General features: G+C 35.2%; 4 protein-coding genes across 5 annotated transcripts in view; all 4 read right to left on the bottom strand.

The window, feature by feature from the left end:
* LOC132948352 (cyclic nucleotide-gated cation channel alpha-3) overlaps nucleotides 1-17,707 on the bottom strand; it is a 124,501-nt gene that overhangs the window by 74,062 nt on the left and 32,732 nt on the right. The window lies entirely within an intron of this gene.
* LOC132949140 (uncharacterized) lies at nucleotides 11,219-14,010 on the bottom strand. The gene is made up of 3 exons (XM_061019917.1): nucleotides 13,483-14,010; nucleotides 12,579-13,418; nucleotides 11,219-12,457 (listed from the first exon to the last, which is right to left on the bottom strand). Exons 1-3 carry the CDS (start codon nucleotides 14,008-14,010, stop codon nucleotides 11,219-11,221), a joined length of 2,607 nt encoding a protein of 868 aa, XP_060875900.1.
* LOC132949139 (uncharacterized) lies at nucleotides 14,148-14,883 on the bottom strand. The gene is made up of 2 exons (XM_061019916.1): nucleotides 14,500-14,883; nucleotides 14,148-14,450 (listed from the first exon to the last, which is right to left on the bottom strand). Exons 1-2 carry the CDS (start codon nucleotides 14,881-14,883, stop codon nucleotides 14,148-14,150), a joined length of 687 nt encoding a protein of 228 aa, XP_060875899.1.
* Nucleotides 15,162-16,485, bottom strand: LOC132949137 (uncharacterized). Its single transcript, XM_061019915.1, has 4 exons — nucleotides 16,433-16,485; nucleotides 16,092-16,344; nucleotides 15,580-16,035; nucleotides 15,162-15,500 (listed from the first exon to the last, which is right to left on the bottom strand). The coding sequence occupies exons 1-4, from the start codon at nucleotides 16,483-16,485 to the stop codon at nucleotides 15,162-15,164; spliced, it is 1,101 nt and encodes a 366-aa protein (XP_060875898.1).

Here is a 17,707-nt window from a genome sequence, read left to right as displayed (position 1 = left end):
TATATTGTGTGACCAAACAATACAATATTAATATTTCAAATAAATAAATGTAGACATGCAAATTTTGAATAAATAAAACGTTGAATTAATTTCCACATATTATAATAAATTAATATTTTTGGGTAATGATGCAGAATACAAATTATTGCTTTTAAAAACGAAAATGGGAATTAAGTATTTTAATTAGGAATAGAGATTCAAAGGTTATAATAAAAGAAAATAAGTGGGCCAGTAAGTAGCAGCTCTTATTTACAGTAGGTATCGAGTATACCTCGTCATTGAGTAAGTCACTATAACTATGGACGTGTTGAATTTTAATTCAATGTTAAATCATTGCATACGAAAAACAATGAGCGTCCACGGTTGTCAGCCTATAGGGGTATACCATGCAGTTACCTAAGCAAGAATTTTTATATCTCAGGTTCTATGACTCTAAATGTTATGTTACTACAATAAATGGATGCAATAAACACATTGACTGCATTATGTCGACGCCTCATCATAAGCTTATTATATATATATATATTTTTTATTCATCTTAAACCCGGCAACTAATTGCCATTAGCTGTTTGTCACTAAGAATCCGGATGATCATCCATCTGGGAACTAGTGACACCGGCTGGTGTTTGCGCTCGGAACACGAAATTGCATATGAAGATATGGGGCAATAACCGTCTGGTATCTTTTTTTTTTAAATTGTTCAACAGACAAAAAAGAACGTTGTAAATTTCAAAGAAAAAATTTTAGAATTTTTTGAAAAATGGTAGATTTTAGTTTTAAGGTACATACAGCATATATGCACTTATAGATAATGTTTAAATTTTAATAATAAGTTAAGGAAGCAATAAAAACTTATTTGGACATGTCCCGTAATGCAATATTGCCTGATTTTGAGATTACAAGAAATATTGTTTTTGGATAAACTAACGCTAAAAATTTATTGCACACATTTGAACGTGATAACATTTTCTGATAATATCGTTTTGATAAAATTAAGTTTTAGTTATGATCCTTATTTCTTAATCCTCTTGTACACTCAACATAATTTTGAATGCATTGGCTTATTAGATCATGAGGTGATCGGTGTTCCCCCATTCCCCCTTTTGCAAGTATATAGGTAAAATACGTTTTTCCGAAAAAATTGTATTTATTGTATTCTTATAAATTATAATAGTTGATAGGGTCCTGGATTGTAGTCGTTAGTTATCGAACGTCTACCACCAACCAATATCAATACATTGTTTTCTAGAACTTCCAGTCCACGACAGCCGATACTGATTCAGTACCCCGCGTGTTTACCTATGACGGGAGGAGAACGCGGTGGTGTCGGATGACAGCCATCATGAGCTAGTTAGATACCGGACGATTCATGTGATGTTTTTTTTTCTTTTTGCACCATTCGATCTCCCAAATTGTAAATCACACGTGACTTATTATTCTGGATAAGACACGCTTTATTGTAACATGTATAGTGTATAAATATATATATATATATATATAAATATATATAAATAAATATATATATATAAATATATATAAATATATATGTATATTATAAATTTAATTTGATTTTTTAATCTTTCATGATTTTTTTTTTTTTTTTTTTATTGGGTAACCCGTGGCAACATAGGCCATTGGGTGTGGGGGAGGGCATTGTAGGTTTTTAAATTGGGTAGGTTGGTACACGTGTGTGTTGTGTTTTAGCAAAATTTCTAATGGGGCACCAGTAGGTTTCTGCCGTGCCCCGGGTGGAGGGATGGCGGCACTTGTTCTCCGGACACCGTGACTTGCAGTCTACTCGGCCACTCCGTCCCCCTCTTTCATGATTATAATAATACTATTATATTATAGTATATGCCCATGTTTAACCCGTGTTACAATACATATATGCGTAACCATTGAATAGAGAAACTTAGTAAATCATTTATTTAATAATAAATATTGTATCGCCTCCGTTCACCCACTACCAATACCATCGCTAAGGCGTTAAGGACGGATCACATCATAGTTCTTATATATTTATGTCATATATCATTGTTATAAGCTTTTGAGAATATACTGACTTGCCTAAAAACGATTGGAATATAAGTTCGTGATAAAAATAGACAATAGCTTATTATTAATTTAAATATTTTGAAAAAGTCACTATGTATAGTAAAAAATATTATATGTACGTAAAAGTTTCAATTTCTCATGAACAATATTTTCGAACTAAAGCAAAATAACTAAAATCGTTATTATTCATTTAAATATCCAAGTTTTTCAGCATATTTTGAACATGAAATGTGTATAAATAAATGTTGCACATTTTTTAGACTTTCGTGTTTCAGTAAGAACTATGAACTATTTATTTTAGTATGGTGGTAAATGAGTACTCCTTATATGAGGGGTATAACCTCAAAAACATTTTTGCTGTCAAGGGCCAAAAAATAAATTTACATTTTTCATGGGCCACAATTTTTGATATACCATGTTTTATTTTAAACACAAATGTATAATCATATCGAATTTAGTTTATTTAAGTTCATATCTGTTAGGATAATTAATTTAACAAGGTATCTACAACAAACAACGTTATATCCACAGTCTAAAGTCTGAAGTATCTTAGTTCATGATTTTTATACAAATTATAAATTTTACTCACGGGCCACTCACAGTTACTATGAGGGCTATATGTGTGGCCCGCGGGTTGCCGACCGCTGCCTAATACCAATGAGCACCGATCTGTATTCATGTTATTATGTTTTCAATTTCAAGACTTTTTGCCTATACCTATAATAATTTACTCTTTGGATGAACACAGTATACGGTAGGTACTTAATTTTATATTTTTAGGATTTCGATCATTTTGCTTAAGAATTTCTTCAACACATCATTGTACAATCAGTACAATCATCGCCTCAATCAGAACCTAAAACCACCGATCAGTTATAAAATACGTTTTTTTTTTTTTTTTTGAAAACAAATTGATTCGTTCAATAGGCAACAAGTGAGTTGTGGATTAAATTCACAACATATTTACATTGCTAATCCCGTTGAATATATTATTTTTTAGTTTTGGAATCTCGACACAGTAATCGTTTCTAAATGTTAGCACTGAACGATCAATTATTTAAAGACCACAACAAAGTCTTTGAGATTTGTTTTTTAGAAGTTATACGCACTGTAGGTATACAGCTGTATATTATGTGAAAACGTATAATAATAATATAAATTGTATTTACAATTTCATATTAAATTATACATACCTAATATTGTAGACTGTAGTTGTACTGTTCTATAATAATACAATGTATTGTACTGTGTATCAGAAATGTCACCATAAATCCGTTACGATAATTGCATGCGCTATTGCAGCCAGCCAGCCAGCCAGCAAGTAGATAAGTAATAACATTATAGTTTGCAGTGCACAATACAAACTATATTGTTATATAGAAACTGTTATTTAATACTATCAATAAGCGTATACAATTATTGTACAAGCAATAATAGGAGTTCTTTGAATTTTTTTTTTGTTTTTTTTAACGATAATATCATCCCCTAGAGATTTATTTTACAGCAAATTTGCACAAACAAGATAGTATTACTCGTTTCGTTTCCGGTAGGTACCTAATATATAAGTTTAGCAATAACGAAATTCCAAACATCTAAAATAAAAAAAACTTTTATTCATTACAATAATATACTTTGAAGTTTTAATGTGCTATGAACGGAGCATTCGAGTTCATCGATTTGCATAAAGCTATAGTAATAAAAATACCAATCGAAACTTACATTTCAAAAAATAAACGTACTTTACGATTTCAGAATCCTAATGAAATAATTACTATTTTTTTTAGAAAAGTATAGAAACACCTTAAATAAGTTATATTTTATTCGTTTTTCATTTTTTTCTTTTGTTATGAAATACATATTGTTTTATACTAGAACAAACACTTTTATTATATCCATTTCACTAGCACCTTCATCATAATATAGGATTTCTGCTTGAAATGTACTTTTTAAACCTCTCGTTTAGGTACATTTACAATATTATTGTGTTTAGACGTTTCGGTCTCCGGAGGCTTAAAAAAACCTTGCGTATATCAAAATACGATTGAAAATCGAACTGAATGACGGGAATACGGGGTACAAAACATTTCAATTACAGACATTTAAAACGATTAACAGTCGGAAATATATCATTAAACCGTACAATTTTTTTTTTTTTATTAGGGTTAAGGCTTCGACTACTAGGTCATTGGCCTGTGGTACTGTAGGGGAGGGTACTGTAGATTGGTTTGCACGTGTGTGTTTGTTTTGGCAGAATTTTTAATTAGGGCACCCGTAGGTATCTGCCGCTAAACCCCCCCCCAAAAAGTGTAAAAATCGTTCTCAAAAATTTCTAAATTTTTATTAAGCTTATTCAATGTTATAACAGCAAGGATTTAGTCCCCCCTCCAAATCGTATACGCTATTTCCGTGTTTGATTGCAGTATTCGATTATTAGAAGTGAAATTGTATTAGAGCCTCGTTAACTATTTCCAATTATTGCCACTGTGATTTTTGTGTTGTGCAGGTTAAAATAAATGCAATGTGTATTTCATTTACAAATATAAATTGTTTTTGAATTTTTGAGTTCATGAATTTTCTGTATTACTAAATAAGTAAGTAAAAATCTAATAGTTTTATCATTTTTGCAGCGCATAACCTATAAAACAAGCAGTACAATACCTATATATTATATGTATATTATTATAAAATGTACTGCTGATTCATCCAGTGATTGGCCTTTGATAATATTAAAATATGTGGATAACAATACTATCAAAGGTCAATTTTATTGCCAATGACGTCGAACGTGATATTTATAATATTGATCGATTTCCACACCTCTGAAGACACAAAAAGTGTGACAAATACACAGGATACAGATGGGTATACATTTTGAAAAAGTCATTGTATAGTACATTATTATATCGGTTAATATTATTTTTTGATATTTATATTTTGATGAATATTATTTACTGTGAACTGTGAAGTTGTTATCTACATTAATTTGAACTTTATAAGATTCTACCACACAAATTGAACGTAATATTAAATGTGGCGTAATACCATAGTTAAGCTAACTAATTTTCGAAGAATTAAATAGACTTATTATGAAAATAACTAAAATATCGTTTTAAAGATACTGCTGCAGGAGCACGTCTTGGGAAATATGCGTCGTTTGGTCAGTTCTAGCCCACGTCATCATGCGTTGGAGTGCTGCTAGCCACCAGGACCGAAAACGTTGGGATGCGTCATCAAACGTTTTCTATCTCGATATCGTAACAACACTCCGCAAATCTCGTAATAATATATCCACCAAGAGAGGGGGGAAATCAGTAAAAACCCAAATTTAAAAAAAATTGCCTTTTTGTGGGTACAAGATAATCAACATTACAAAGTAGCTAAATTCTACAAAACGACTTCAGTGTGTTCTCACGTGCGTATCCTCACATAAATTATCGTAATATTACAGCGCATCGTGTATGGATTTTCCATCAGCGGCCAGTATACAGTCACGACCATGGTTATCATTTATTCATTCAATATAGTACGTACTTTGTGTTACTTCGAAGCGTGGGCATTTGTGTAATATTATTAAGTTATTTTACGCGAACGAATATAGGGAAAAAGAACCGAAGACAATATAAAAACTGCAGAGCAATATTCACTCCCCCAATATTGTACCAACAATTTAGTATTTCGCGACGCAAGTCTTTGAATTTTTCAATGTTTATTTTTTTTTACAGAATATTCAGATTTATAACCTTTGAAATATTTACTTGGACGATGAAAAGATACAGCGACATAATATTTTCTCTAGAGAATATGTATAATGTATATATATCAAGTCAAAAGTAAATTTGCACCTATAATAGGTTCAAATTAAAGGCATTTGTAAAAAAACAAGTGCCAATAATTAGTTTTTATATTTTATGCACAGCGATCGACTATACAATGATGTGTGTTTTTTTCCTGAAGCATCTTTTTAAAGCAGTAAAAATACTTAAATTTTTCATTAAGAGGGTGGTTTAAATTAGTACATTTGATCTAATTGGTACATTAATGTGTCGAAGTTAAATATTTTTATATTAGATATTTGATATAGATTTAGATATAGATATTTGAAATTTTGAACTTATTAAAGTTTATTTTTGAATTACATAATATTGTAATAAATTTGAATATGAGTGAAAAATCAGAGACCAATAACTGAATCTAAAGTTCTTAATAAGTGGTTCTTACCACAATTGAAAAATATCGGAAATATATATTCACAATAATTTTTTTTTATAAGCGATTAATAAGATCAAAATTGTACAAAATTCATCAGTCATAAAAATATACGAATTATTATGTAACTATACGTCATATTAAGGCCGGTGGTATTTTCGGTATACCGTTAATAACCGGTATTTAAAAAATACCGTATAACCGGTAATACCATAGATACCGGTAGTAAACAAATACCAGATACCGGTATCAACATTTTAAATACCGCCAGCCCTACGTCATGTTACATTGTTACATACTTACATGTATATGATTTTTAATTTTAACATATTTTAAAATAGTTGAAGGTATTTATTGGAATTTTATATCATGATAAGCAAAAGTGTTTAATATAATAATCATATTATCATTGGATAAAATTGAATTTACGCTATAATTATTATTAATTCATTTCAGGATAAGTGTTATTCTTTTATTTTAGTTTTAGATAAATCGTTTAAAAAAAAAAAAAAACTCATCGTCGAAATAATTATTGTATTTAGGTAGTTATCATATTTATTTTGCGAATACCGATTACCTTGCCCACGTTTAACAGAAGTAAACTAAGTTGACGAGTTTAAACGCATTTTAACGCTTTGGTGTGAACAGCAGCATTGCTCTGTAAAAAGATTTCATTGACCTGTCAATCTTTCATTTACCATAATATAAAATATTTTTATTTTTATTATGGCCCACTGGGGTTGTTTAAGAGTTATGTCATAAATTGCTGTCGATCTAAACATCACACATAAACAACGAGTAAACACACAAATACCTAACCCAACACCAAGTGTAAAATTAAATGGTCATCCGAACTTAATTCATCTTTGATTTGTACAAGATTATGCACTATAGTTTGCACTCAAGTTTCAGATGACAATATAAATACGGTGCGTTAATAGGGTAGGTATATATCATTATAGTAATTAAACTATTTAAGTTTCGTCCTAACTTTACAAATGATTCGCGTGAGATTTCAACACGTATAATCTAACGCTGGAGAACATAATTTTCAGCGACACTCGAGTTATAAAATATAAACTCTCAATTTATTAAGATGTAATCATATTCATATGCATTTTTGTTATAAAAATAGTTATAACTATTGCATATTATCATATTATTTTTTCCAGTGGTCGGGGGGGGGGGGGGGACGCTACAATTTTTTTTGTAGCACGCTAACCCCACATGCTACTCCCCCCAAAAAAGTAGCTCGCTACCGCTATCGCTACTTTTTTTTAAATGTAGAGCGCTGCTTCTAACGATATTGTCTAAATGTAGCGCGCTAATTTTCGCTACATTTTTAAAAATGTTCTTATTGAAAACTACTGTTTGTAGTTTGTACTGATTTGACATTTGGTCACTGGACAGAACCCAGGACAAATACTTCACTAATACACTAATCATTATCATAATATAAATAAACGAATATAATCATAATCGATATTTTAATAATCACCAATTAGATTGTAGGTAGTGACAAAATAATGATAATTTCCTCCCGACCACTGAATTTTTCTAACAGTTAAATTCACGGAGCGGTTGGAAAAATTGGTTTCTTGAAACGTGCGTAAATCTTAACAAAGCAAAATTGAATGACGATCCGTATCGTATTAATATATTTTAAAAAAGTTTCAGTACCCATATATTGTAAATATACATATATTATATAAATATAAATATATATATTTGTATATACATTATGCATTCACTCAAAAGCGATCGATTGTTGTACCCCAAATATATATACCTACACAATATGCACAAAAAAATATTATTGTAAGATAGACAGATTGACGCAAAGCAAATTGCAAGCGTCAATCACCTGTCATTTTTGTTTGTGATTATGTAGAAATGTCGGCTAAATAAATAGTCCCGAAACACAAAATATTGTGTATAATCAGGTACTATATTAACATAGTGTATAGTAGAGGAACATCGATGTCTAAACGACATTGCTCATAAGTTCTAATACCATATTTTGTAAACGTTGCTAGTAATTCTCCTCTCGGTGCAAATTATAAACCGAAAAGTAACCTTCCATTAATACAAAAAACACGCGCTTATCTTATATAGGTACAACGCGCACAAACCCTTTAACCTTTATCTGAGTTTGCGAGCAATAGTAATCTTACAGGCTCGCGCAACACAACTCTTCGGTTCGTTGGTTTTATTTACATTTATTATTGCGAGACTGCACTCGACGAACCACTACCACACGCTAACACGAATTTCCGGTCCTATAGTTACTTCTTATTATTATTATTGTTATTATTACTGTCTGAATCGACAACCAGAGAGAAGAAAACACGATGACGCTATAGTACACGCGCGCGCATGAAACGAGAAAAACCACAAGACCACACCACCGCGCGTCTACACTGCAGTCGGCATCGCGAGTAAGTATAATATTATATTAGACACGTTTTGAATACAAAACGTTTCGTGTACATATAGTAGCAGAGTGTCCTCGAAAGGATTGGACAAAAGGTGTGTGTGTGTGTGTGTGTGTGTGTGTGTGTGTGTGTGTGTGTGTGTGTGCGTGTGTGTGTATTATATAGGTGTACGTGGCGACTGGCGAGAAGTTCGGGTAAACGGGGTCGTCTTCCGAGAGAGTAGTCTTCGCCACACCGCAGTATATATGTCTGAAGGGTTATTATCGATTTCGTTTCGTCGTCGTCGTCGGTCCCCGTCTCGTTCACCACCCGTACACCCAAATAATAAACGGACCACCGTCCAGCCCACACGAGCACACGCAATCACCATAGCAGGGGCCTCATCGAGACTAATTAATTTCATGTGTACGTGTGTCCGTAATTTCCCCCCCCCCCCCCCCAAAAAAAAAAAAAAAAATACACGAGGCATTATCTGTTCGCAGTGATAGTAATACGACGAGCCCACTTGACGTCATTTATCCGACAAAAAATATAATTATAATAACCCGGACGTCCGCCGCACTGGTTTATAGATACACTACTCGATATACTATTATTATGAACGTCGTCTGAGCACTTGAGTATTTTCCTTTTGAATTAATAATACGCACCCTCTCTCATATCTGCTGCCTGCACGTACGGTAATATAATATTATAGAGATAAGTTTTATACGATTGTGTGAATCGTAATATGTGTGAACTAGTGACATTGATATATACCACTGCAGCGCATAGAGGGCGATCTGGTGTACAAATAATAATAACAGTTGTAAAGTGATAAAATATGGTTGTCGTAGACAATTAACATATTTTATGAATTATACATAAAATATCGATGGGAAATAATTAGCTTAACATGGTTTTTTTAAATTATAAAACAAATGGTGTATATTTTGTACACACATGTCACATGTTTTCAGGTTTTTCAAAAAATAATAAAAATACAAATTAAAATATTGAGTTTATTCATATTTTTTTTCTTTAGAAAATACATTTTTATTGTATCTTATTAGTTTTGATTTGTATTGATCGATAATCTGATTTAAAGCGTTAGTAGTGCTAGGTGATATTAATTGTACGGGCCGGGAGCCTATGACGATAATACGCGCACCCCGGACACCTTATAATCGCTCACCACTAACACCTAGGTCTTAAATATGCGAGCACTAGCTGGGTGTGTAATGGTGTAATAGTTCGAACAGCAGTGGTCGGGATCGCCGGGCAAATACTGTCGAACTACGTAATGCGTGTAGTGTAATTATGTGTATTATCTGTGTGTTAAGTGTGTATATATGTGGGTGTGTTTATAATAATTAATAATAAGGAAAAATGGTAACACAGTTGCTGGTATAAATGAGTTGCTGTATAATACAATAATAATAATAAATAACAAATAATAAATAAGGCAATAAATCACAGCAACACAATAATGGTGTAAAAAAATATAATATAATGAATCGCAGCCCTTATGGCTAAACGAGATACATGTATGCTATTATGGCCATTCTCACCCAAAACAGAATAAATTATATAAATTAGCCCTTCTGGCTCAACAGAGTTAAGGTTTAATATTATGTGCAGCTATGTGAGCTGTAGGTATATAAATTCGTTAAATAATATTACAATAATATGTAGTCCTTATGACAAATCAGAATAATGATAAATTAATAATACTATGCGGCCCTTCTGGTACAACAAATAATAATTATAATACGAAATGGGTAATAGTAAAAATAATAATAGTAATAAGAATAACTCACAATTTGTGGAGCGCAGACTGGCCAGCTGGTCTCATACTTCTGCTATAACAATAATGTATAAAAAAAGACAACACTGGCGATACGCACCGGGTAATGATAATAATAATAATAATAATAATAATATAACAAGAATTTTATATAATAATTCGTGGCGATTCGCGCCCACGATACAATACTATTTACTATTAAATAGCCGGCGATTCGCGCACACTCAATATATTATAATAATATGGCAATTTGCGCCGCGGAACTTAAAGTAAATTGAATTACAATATGTATAATAAATGGCCCTTATGGCGCACAATAATAAGATTATAATTAAATACTTGGCTATTCGAGCCTGCAACAAAAATCTGTAAATAACAATACTTTACCGTTTTAGTATAAAAAATATTATAATATTGCGGTACAAAAATGCATGCGTGGATACTGCTGCGAGAACGTTCGGTACGAGACAAAAATCGCGGCGGCCGTGTTAAATAATATTCGCGGAGCCAGCTCGGCGAAGTGCGATAACGCGGTGATAATAAAAATAATTATGTATAATAATACTGTAGGTACAATTACATAATAATTCACTGGACACGTTTGAATAATATATACAAAAATAAAACAATGATTACAGCGGTGATTGTGTGTGTGTGTGTGACCAGCTGTTCCCCCGTGGCCGATATCTTATTTCTGTTATGTTGCGGCGGCAACATTCTCCCCCGCGTTGAAAATTTATTTTTCAACTACCTCTTCGTCTGCATCTATATTTATGTCCTTGTCTGTTGGTAGTCGGCATAGTTTGACTGTCGGACGCTTCAATTCTGCCCCGGATCCGAGGCGCATTGTTACTACTCTTATGATCCCGTCATTACCAGGATGCACGTTAACTACTCTTCCCAGTTTCCATTTTGTGGGTGGTGTGTTTTCATCCCTTATAATAGCAATATCACCAATTTTTAATGGAGTTTTATTACTACTCCATTTTCCTCTAATTTGTAACTGAGGTAAATATTCGCTAGACCATCTTCGCCAAAAATGTTGCATTAACGCCTGTACATACTTCCATCTTTTAAGACTATTCAATGGTTCCTGTCTCAGGTCGACCTCAGAAGGTAACGAGATAGGACTGCCTACAAGGAAATGAGCTGGGGTTAGTACCTCTAAGTCAGATGGGTCGCTGCTCATTGGGGTCAGCGGTCGTGAGTTAAGGCAAGCTTCTATCTGGCACAATAGTGTTGATAATTCACCAATAGTTAGCTTGGCATCACTCATCATACGGGTTAAATGGTGTTTTGCACTTTTAACCGCACTCTCCCATAGGCCACCGAAATGTGGTGCTGATGGTGGGTTTAATCTCCATTCAATACCTCTCTGGGCTATCTGTGGATGAGCAGCCTTTACATGCATGTACAGCTCTCTTCTTGCTCCAACGAAATTTGTACCGTTATCGCTAAATATTGTTGAACATAAGCCTCTACGCGCCGTGAATCGACGCAACGATGCCAGGAAGGCTTGGCTCGATAGATCTTCCACCATCTCCAAATGAACTGCTCTTGTGGTAAAACATACGAAAACGGCTATCCAGGCCTTCACGCCTATCACTCGCCTTATACCGCTTCTTATGATGATTGGTCCAGCAAAATCGACCCCAGTAACAGCGAACGGTCGTGCGACTTGGACCCTTTCCTTGGGTAATGGAGCCATCAAGGGAGCATTAAATGTTGGTTTGGCTCGGGTGCATTTCACGCAACGTGATACCACGGAACGAGCCATCACTCGACTTCTTAACGGCCAGTACCTTCGTCTCACCTCAGCAAGCAAAGCTTGAGGCCCACAATGTAATTGCTCTAAATGTATTTGTTCAAATATTAACCGAGTCACCTTATGATTTGCGGGCAACACGATCGGGTGCCTTTGTAACATTGACAACCCAGAATTGTTCAAACGTCCACCAACCAAGATTAGTCCTTCCTTTATAAATGGACGTAGGGACTTCAGTTTACTTTTTAGGTTCAACTCCCCTTGAGATTCCAGAGATCGTAAGTAACTCATCAAGGAAACATTCGGCTTGGACTTGTTTCAGTATACATACTTCGGCCGCTTGCAGTTCTCTTACAGACAAATAAACTTCACTTGGTACCCCTCTTGTTCTCAAATATTCTACAAATCTTTTTAACCAAGCTGTTGCTCTCTTCAGTCGTGACCAGGAGGAGTAATGTTGGACCAACTCTTGATTAGATTGAACTCCAACTAATGCAAATTGTATTGTGCGTTGCTCAGGTATTTCTTCTTCCTTCAATATATTTCTTGGGACCTTTTCCCACAACTCGTCTGATATGCCTAACCAATCAGGTCCATTCCACCAAAGTTTAGAAGCACTTATCTCCGTTACATTAGTACCTCGAGATATCATATCAGCAGGGTTCTTATCTGTTCTTACATAATTCCATTGCGATGCATTTGTAAGCTCTAAGATCTGATTAACGCGATTGCTGACGTACACCTTTAATCGATTGGATTGTGCATTTAACCAACTAAGAACTACAGTGGAATCTGTCCACAAATGACACTTATGACGATCAATTTCCCAAGCATCCGTTAGCTTTTGGAGTAATTGTGCTAATACCAAGGCACCATTCAGTTCAAGACGAGGAATTGTTGAACCCTTTATTGGCGCTACACGACTCCTAGCACACAGCAGTCGAACCTGCCACGTATTTTCAGAACAGTGCGATCGTACATATATGCAAGCCCCATAGGCTTCTTGCGACGCATCACAGAATCCGTGTATTTGGAATTCATTTGGTTTTGGTAGAACCTTTCTTGGGATGGATATATTTTGCAGTTTCTCTAAATCCTTATGGAATGACATCCACCGATCATGAATGTCTGAAGACAAGGGACTATCCCAATCAATTTTCAAAGCCCATACCTGCTGTAAAAATATCTTTCCCTTTACGAGTATTGGGGCTATAAAACCTATGGGGGTCAAACACCTTGTTCAAATCGGATAGCAGTGTTCTTTTGGTCAATTTTGATCGTGCTGGAGTTGGTATGACATTGAACCTGAACTCATCAAGTACTGGGTTCCAACATAAGCCGAGAGACTTGACCATTTCTTCATCTCCTAATTCCAAGGTGAATAAGGGGTCCCTGACATTTTTACCAATATGTCCCAAGACGTAAGAGGAATTCGAACACCACTTTCTTAGAGGTAATTTTGCTGAGGCTAGAATTGACGTTATCTCTTGGTGCAATTGAATACATTCAGCTTCGGTTTCACCTCCCGTCATAAGATCATCCATATAAAAATCCTTCGTTATCGCGTCCGCAGCTCTGGGAAAATGTTCGTACGCTTGTTGTGCCAACGTTACCAAGCACTGCGTTGTCATGAACGAGGCTGGTTTTGTACCATAAGTTACGGTGACCAATCGATAGGTCCGCAAAGCTTCACTAGGATTATTTCGCCAGAAAATCCGTTGGAGATCCCAGTCTTGTTCTGCCACAGCTACTTGTCGGAACATCTTCTCAATGTCAGACGAAATCACATATTGATATTTTCTAAAACGCGTAAGAATTGAGAATATGTCCTCCTGCGTCTTTGGGCCCTCGCATCAATACGTCGTTGAGTGACAACCCTGAAGAAGTTCTCGCTGAGGCGTCAAAAAACGATTCGAATTTTAGTTGTTAAACTTGAGCTCTTGAATACTGCATGGTGTGGTAAGTAGCATGATCGCTTAGGAATATTCGATTCCTTCACAACTTCTTGCATATGGCCCATCTCCAGATAATCTTTCATGAACTTCGTGTACTCAATTCGCAAGTCTGCATCTTGCTGTAGTTTTCTCTCCATACTGAGAAACCTAGATGTAGCTGAGTTGACACTCTGACCTAAATTAGTTAGGTCTGTTTTGACGGGTAATTGCAGCACGAAACGACCTTCCTCATTTCGTCTAAATGTGGACTGAAAATGTTCGAGCGCATGGTTTTCTTCGATAGAACACTGGTTTTGCCTTTGATTGTTTGTCGTACAAAACATCCTCGTGGCCGAGAATTGCCTTAGATTCCTTTTCCAACGACCTGCCAACACTTAGCAGACATGTGTGGCTCAACTCACCTGTGACTATCCAACCCAACTTGCTGTCCTGCAGATATAGCATCTTCACATCCAGCTGTATACGACTTGGCTGCAATATGTCAAAGAATGCACCACCTCCAATCAATAAATCGATTTGTTTGGAATCACAGAAATGAGGGTCAGCTAGCTGTGGTAATAGCTCACTTGGGAATTGTCCAGCCTTCCACTGGAGGACGAACAGGTTGTAGTTGTGACATGATAACAGGTAAGGTATGACAAGATAAGTTGAAACTCGATGAACCAAATCTGGATTCAACATGTACATCAACATAGGTACTAGACTGGAGTGTGTTTGCTCCTATGCCACTAACTGGAATCGACGACCTTGCAGCTGGTAATTGTAGTTGTTTTGCTAGTCCCTTGGATATGAAGTTAACCTGCGAACCACTATCTAGTATGGCATGGCATTTCCTACGCACGCCTTGATGGTCCCTTACTAGAACTACTGCTGTTGACAAGAATACGTGGCCATGTCCTTGATGAACTAGTAATACCTTTTTTGAGCCAGTTTGGTTCGAAGACGAAGCTACACCTTCTTCAGGGCGTGTCCTCGTCACTCACAGATTTCGAAGATTCCCCTTTTCTTTCATAATGAAGTAAAGTATTGTGCTTCCCCTTGCAGACAAAACAATTATATCTTGATCTGCATTTGTCAGCTGCATGTGCTGGATGAAGACAGTTGAAACATAGCTTAGTTTCACGTACAAAATTAATTCGATCTCCGACTGAAAGGTTCTTAAAACTGCTACATGTATACAACCTGTGCATGCTTGTGCAGTATGCGCATTTTTCTTTTACTTCGGATGCTGCTACAAGAGCACCTCTTGAGTGGGCTCCGAACTTCTTATTACTCACTGATCGGGTGAGTTGAGCTTCCTTCAATTGATTTTGTTTTGAATACCTTGTGCCCGAATTATTTGGAATAACCTTAGATCCCCCCTTGATTTAAACTTACTGCTTCTGAACCTTCTAACGCCACACACCGGCTAGCCAGAAACGATTCGAGGTCCGAGTACTTGGGTAAATCAGTGTTTCTCAGATGTAGTTGCCATCCGTGCCCGGTGCTTCTGTCAAGACGTCCTGTAACTATAGTGATTAACCACGCATCCCAGTGTTCGATTGGTTGGTCAAGCGCGCTCAGTGCGGCAGCATGAGTGCTTACATGCGAATAAAGTTCTTGCAGCGCTGATGCTGATGGTTCTTCAATTCTTGGACATTCAAGAAGCGATCGTATGTGCGACTGAATTACAAGACTAGGGTTGTCGTATCGTTGCTTAAGCCTTTCAACAACTACCGAATAGTTGCCGTCGTTGATAGGAATAGAACGCACCAAGTCTAATGCTTGCCCCTTGTAAACACGAACGCAAATAATAAAACTTCTGAGCATCTGAATATTCATTTCCTTCATGTACTATAACACGGAAAATATCGAAGAATGAAGACCATTCTTGTATGTTTCCATCGAACGATGGCAGTGGTATTGGGTGGCAGCTGATTCCGATGTCCTGAACTGCTGAAAATGTGCGAAGCATTGTGAACAGAAGTGTTTGATGCCTTATCTGCCTTGATAATTTCTTGCATCTGTGATCTTATCATAAAATATAGTTCTTCAAACTTATTCCTCTCGGTTTCAGCTTCTACAGTATCTTCAATAGTAATCAATTCGATTTGAGACTGAATATCATCAAACTTCCTGTTTATTTGTGGCAGCTCCTCCTGCCTGAACTCGAGTAATGAGACTGCTTGCTCACCGATAACGAAATTTGAAACAAAGGTTTGGGCACGTGTGAGGGCTGCTTTGACAACACCTCGTTTCCTTCTTAAGCTCTGCTAACAATTTTATTTCCTCTTCGCTGTACATCGTTTAGTCCTTACAAGAAATATTGGCACAAATGAAGGATCACAAATCAAGGTCGAATGTGACCGATACAACGAGGTAAAATTGATTTGTCAAGAGTTGAAATTTCAATTGCGATACAAATTGATTAAATATTATAATTAAATAACAATAATTAAAATGGCAATATTAGCTTGATTTTAAATTATCAATCAGGACTATTATCAACTGACGTAGACAGATATTAATCACAAAATGAAAATGTAAGCAATAATATCAATACGACGGAAGATAATAAGAAATAATTAATTCTAAAATGAAATTAATATAACAATATCCGTAATCTAAGAAAATAATATTATAAATCACGTCGAGGTCACCAAAATGTACGGGCCGGGAGCCTATGACGATAATACGCGCACCCCGGACACCTTATAATCGCTCACCACTAACACCTAGGTCTTAAATATGCGAGCACTAGCTGGGTGTGTAATGGTGTAATAGTTCGAACAGCAGTGGTCGGGATCGCCGGGCAAATACTGTCGAACTACGTAATGCGTGTAGTGTAGTAATTATGTGTATTATCTGTGTGTTAAGTGTGTATATATGTGGGTGTGTTTTATAATAATTAATAATAAGGAAAAATGGTAACACAGTTGCTGGTATAAATGAGTTGCTGTATAATACAATAATAATAATAAATAACAAATAATAAATAAGGCAATAAATCACAGCAACACAATAATGGTGTAAAAAAAATATAATATAATGAATCGCAGCCCTTATGGGCTGAACGAGATACATGTATGCTATTATGGCCATTCTCACCCAAAACAGAATAAATTATATAAATTAGCCCTTCTGGCTCAACAGAGTTAAGGTTTAATATTATGTGCAGCTATGTGAGCTGTAGGTATATAAATTCGTTAAATAATATTACAATAATATGTAGTCCTTATGACAAATCAGAATAATGATAAATTAATAATACTATGCGGCCCTTCTGGTACAACAAATAATAATTATAATACGAAATGGGTAATAGTAAAAATAATAATAGTAATAAGAATAACTCACAATTTGTGGAGCGCAGACTGGCCAGCTGGTCTCATACTTCTGCTATAAACAATAATGTATAAAAAAAGACAACACTGGCGATACGCACCGGGTAATGATAATAATAATAATAATAATAATATAACAAGAATTTTATATAATAATTCGTGGCGATTCGCGCCCACGATAC

The sequence above is a fragment of the Metopolophium dirhodum genome, chromosome 7 (assembly GCF_019925205.1).
Source record: "Metopolophium dirhodum isolate CAU chromosome 7, ASM1992520v1, whole genome shotgun sequence".
NCBI lineage: Eukaryota > Metazoa > Arthropoda > Insecta > Hemiptera > Aphididae > Metopolophium > Metopolophium dirhodum.
The sequence above is the reverse complement of the archived record's forward strand: the minus strand, read 5'-3'. Positions and strand labels throughout refer to the sequence as shown.

Coding starts and splice junctions, on each gene's coding strand:
- LOC132949140 (XM_061019917.1), bottom strand. CDS start 14,010: ATGTTCCGACAAGTAGCTGTGGCAGAACAAGACTGGGATCTCCAACGG. Junction 13,419..13,482: donor TGCTATCCGATTTGAACAAG/GTGTTTGACCCC, acceptor TTTTTACAGCAG/GTATGGGCTTTGAAAATTGA. Junction 12,458..12,578: donor GAGAACTGCAAGCGGCCGAA/GTATGTATACTG, acceptor CCATTTATAAAG/GAAGGACTAATCTTGGTTGG.
- LOC132949139 (XM_061019916.1), bottom strand. CDS start 14,883: ATGTTGAATCCAGATTTGGTTCATCGAGTTTCAACTTATCTTGTCATA. Junction 14,451..14,499: donor TGTACGACAAACAATCAAAG/GCAAAACCAGTG, acceptor GAACATTTTCAG/TCCACATTTAGACGAAATGA.
- LOC132949137 (XM_061019915.1), bottom strand. CDS start 16,485: ATGTACAGCGAAGAGGAAATAAAATTGTTAGCAGAGCTTAAGAAGGAA. Junction 16,345..16,432: donor GAGCTTAAGAAGGAAACGAG/GTGTTGTCAAAG, acceptor ACTCGAGTTCAG/GCAGGAGGAGCTGCCACAAA. Junction 16,036..16,091: donor CACCCAATACCACTGCCATC/GTTCGATGGAAA, acceptor TCCGTGTTATAG/TACATGAAGGAAATGAATAT.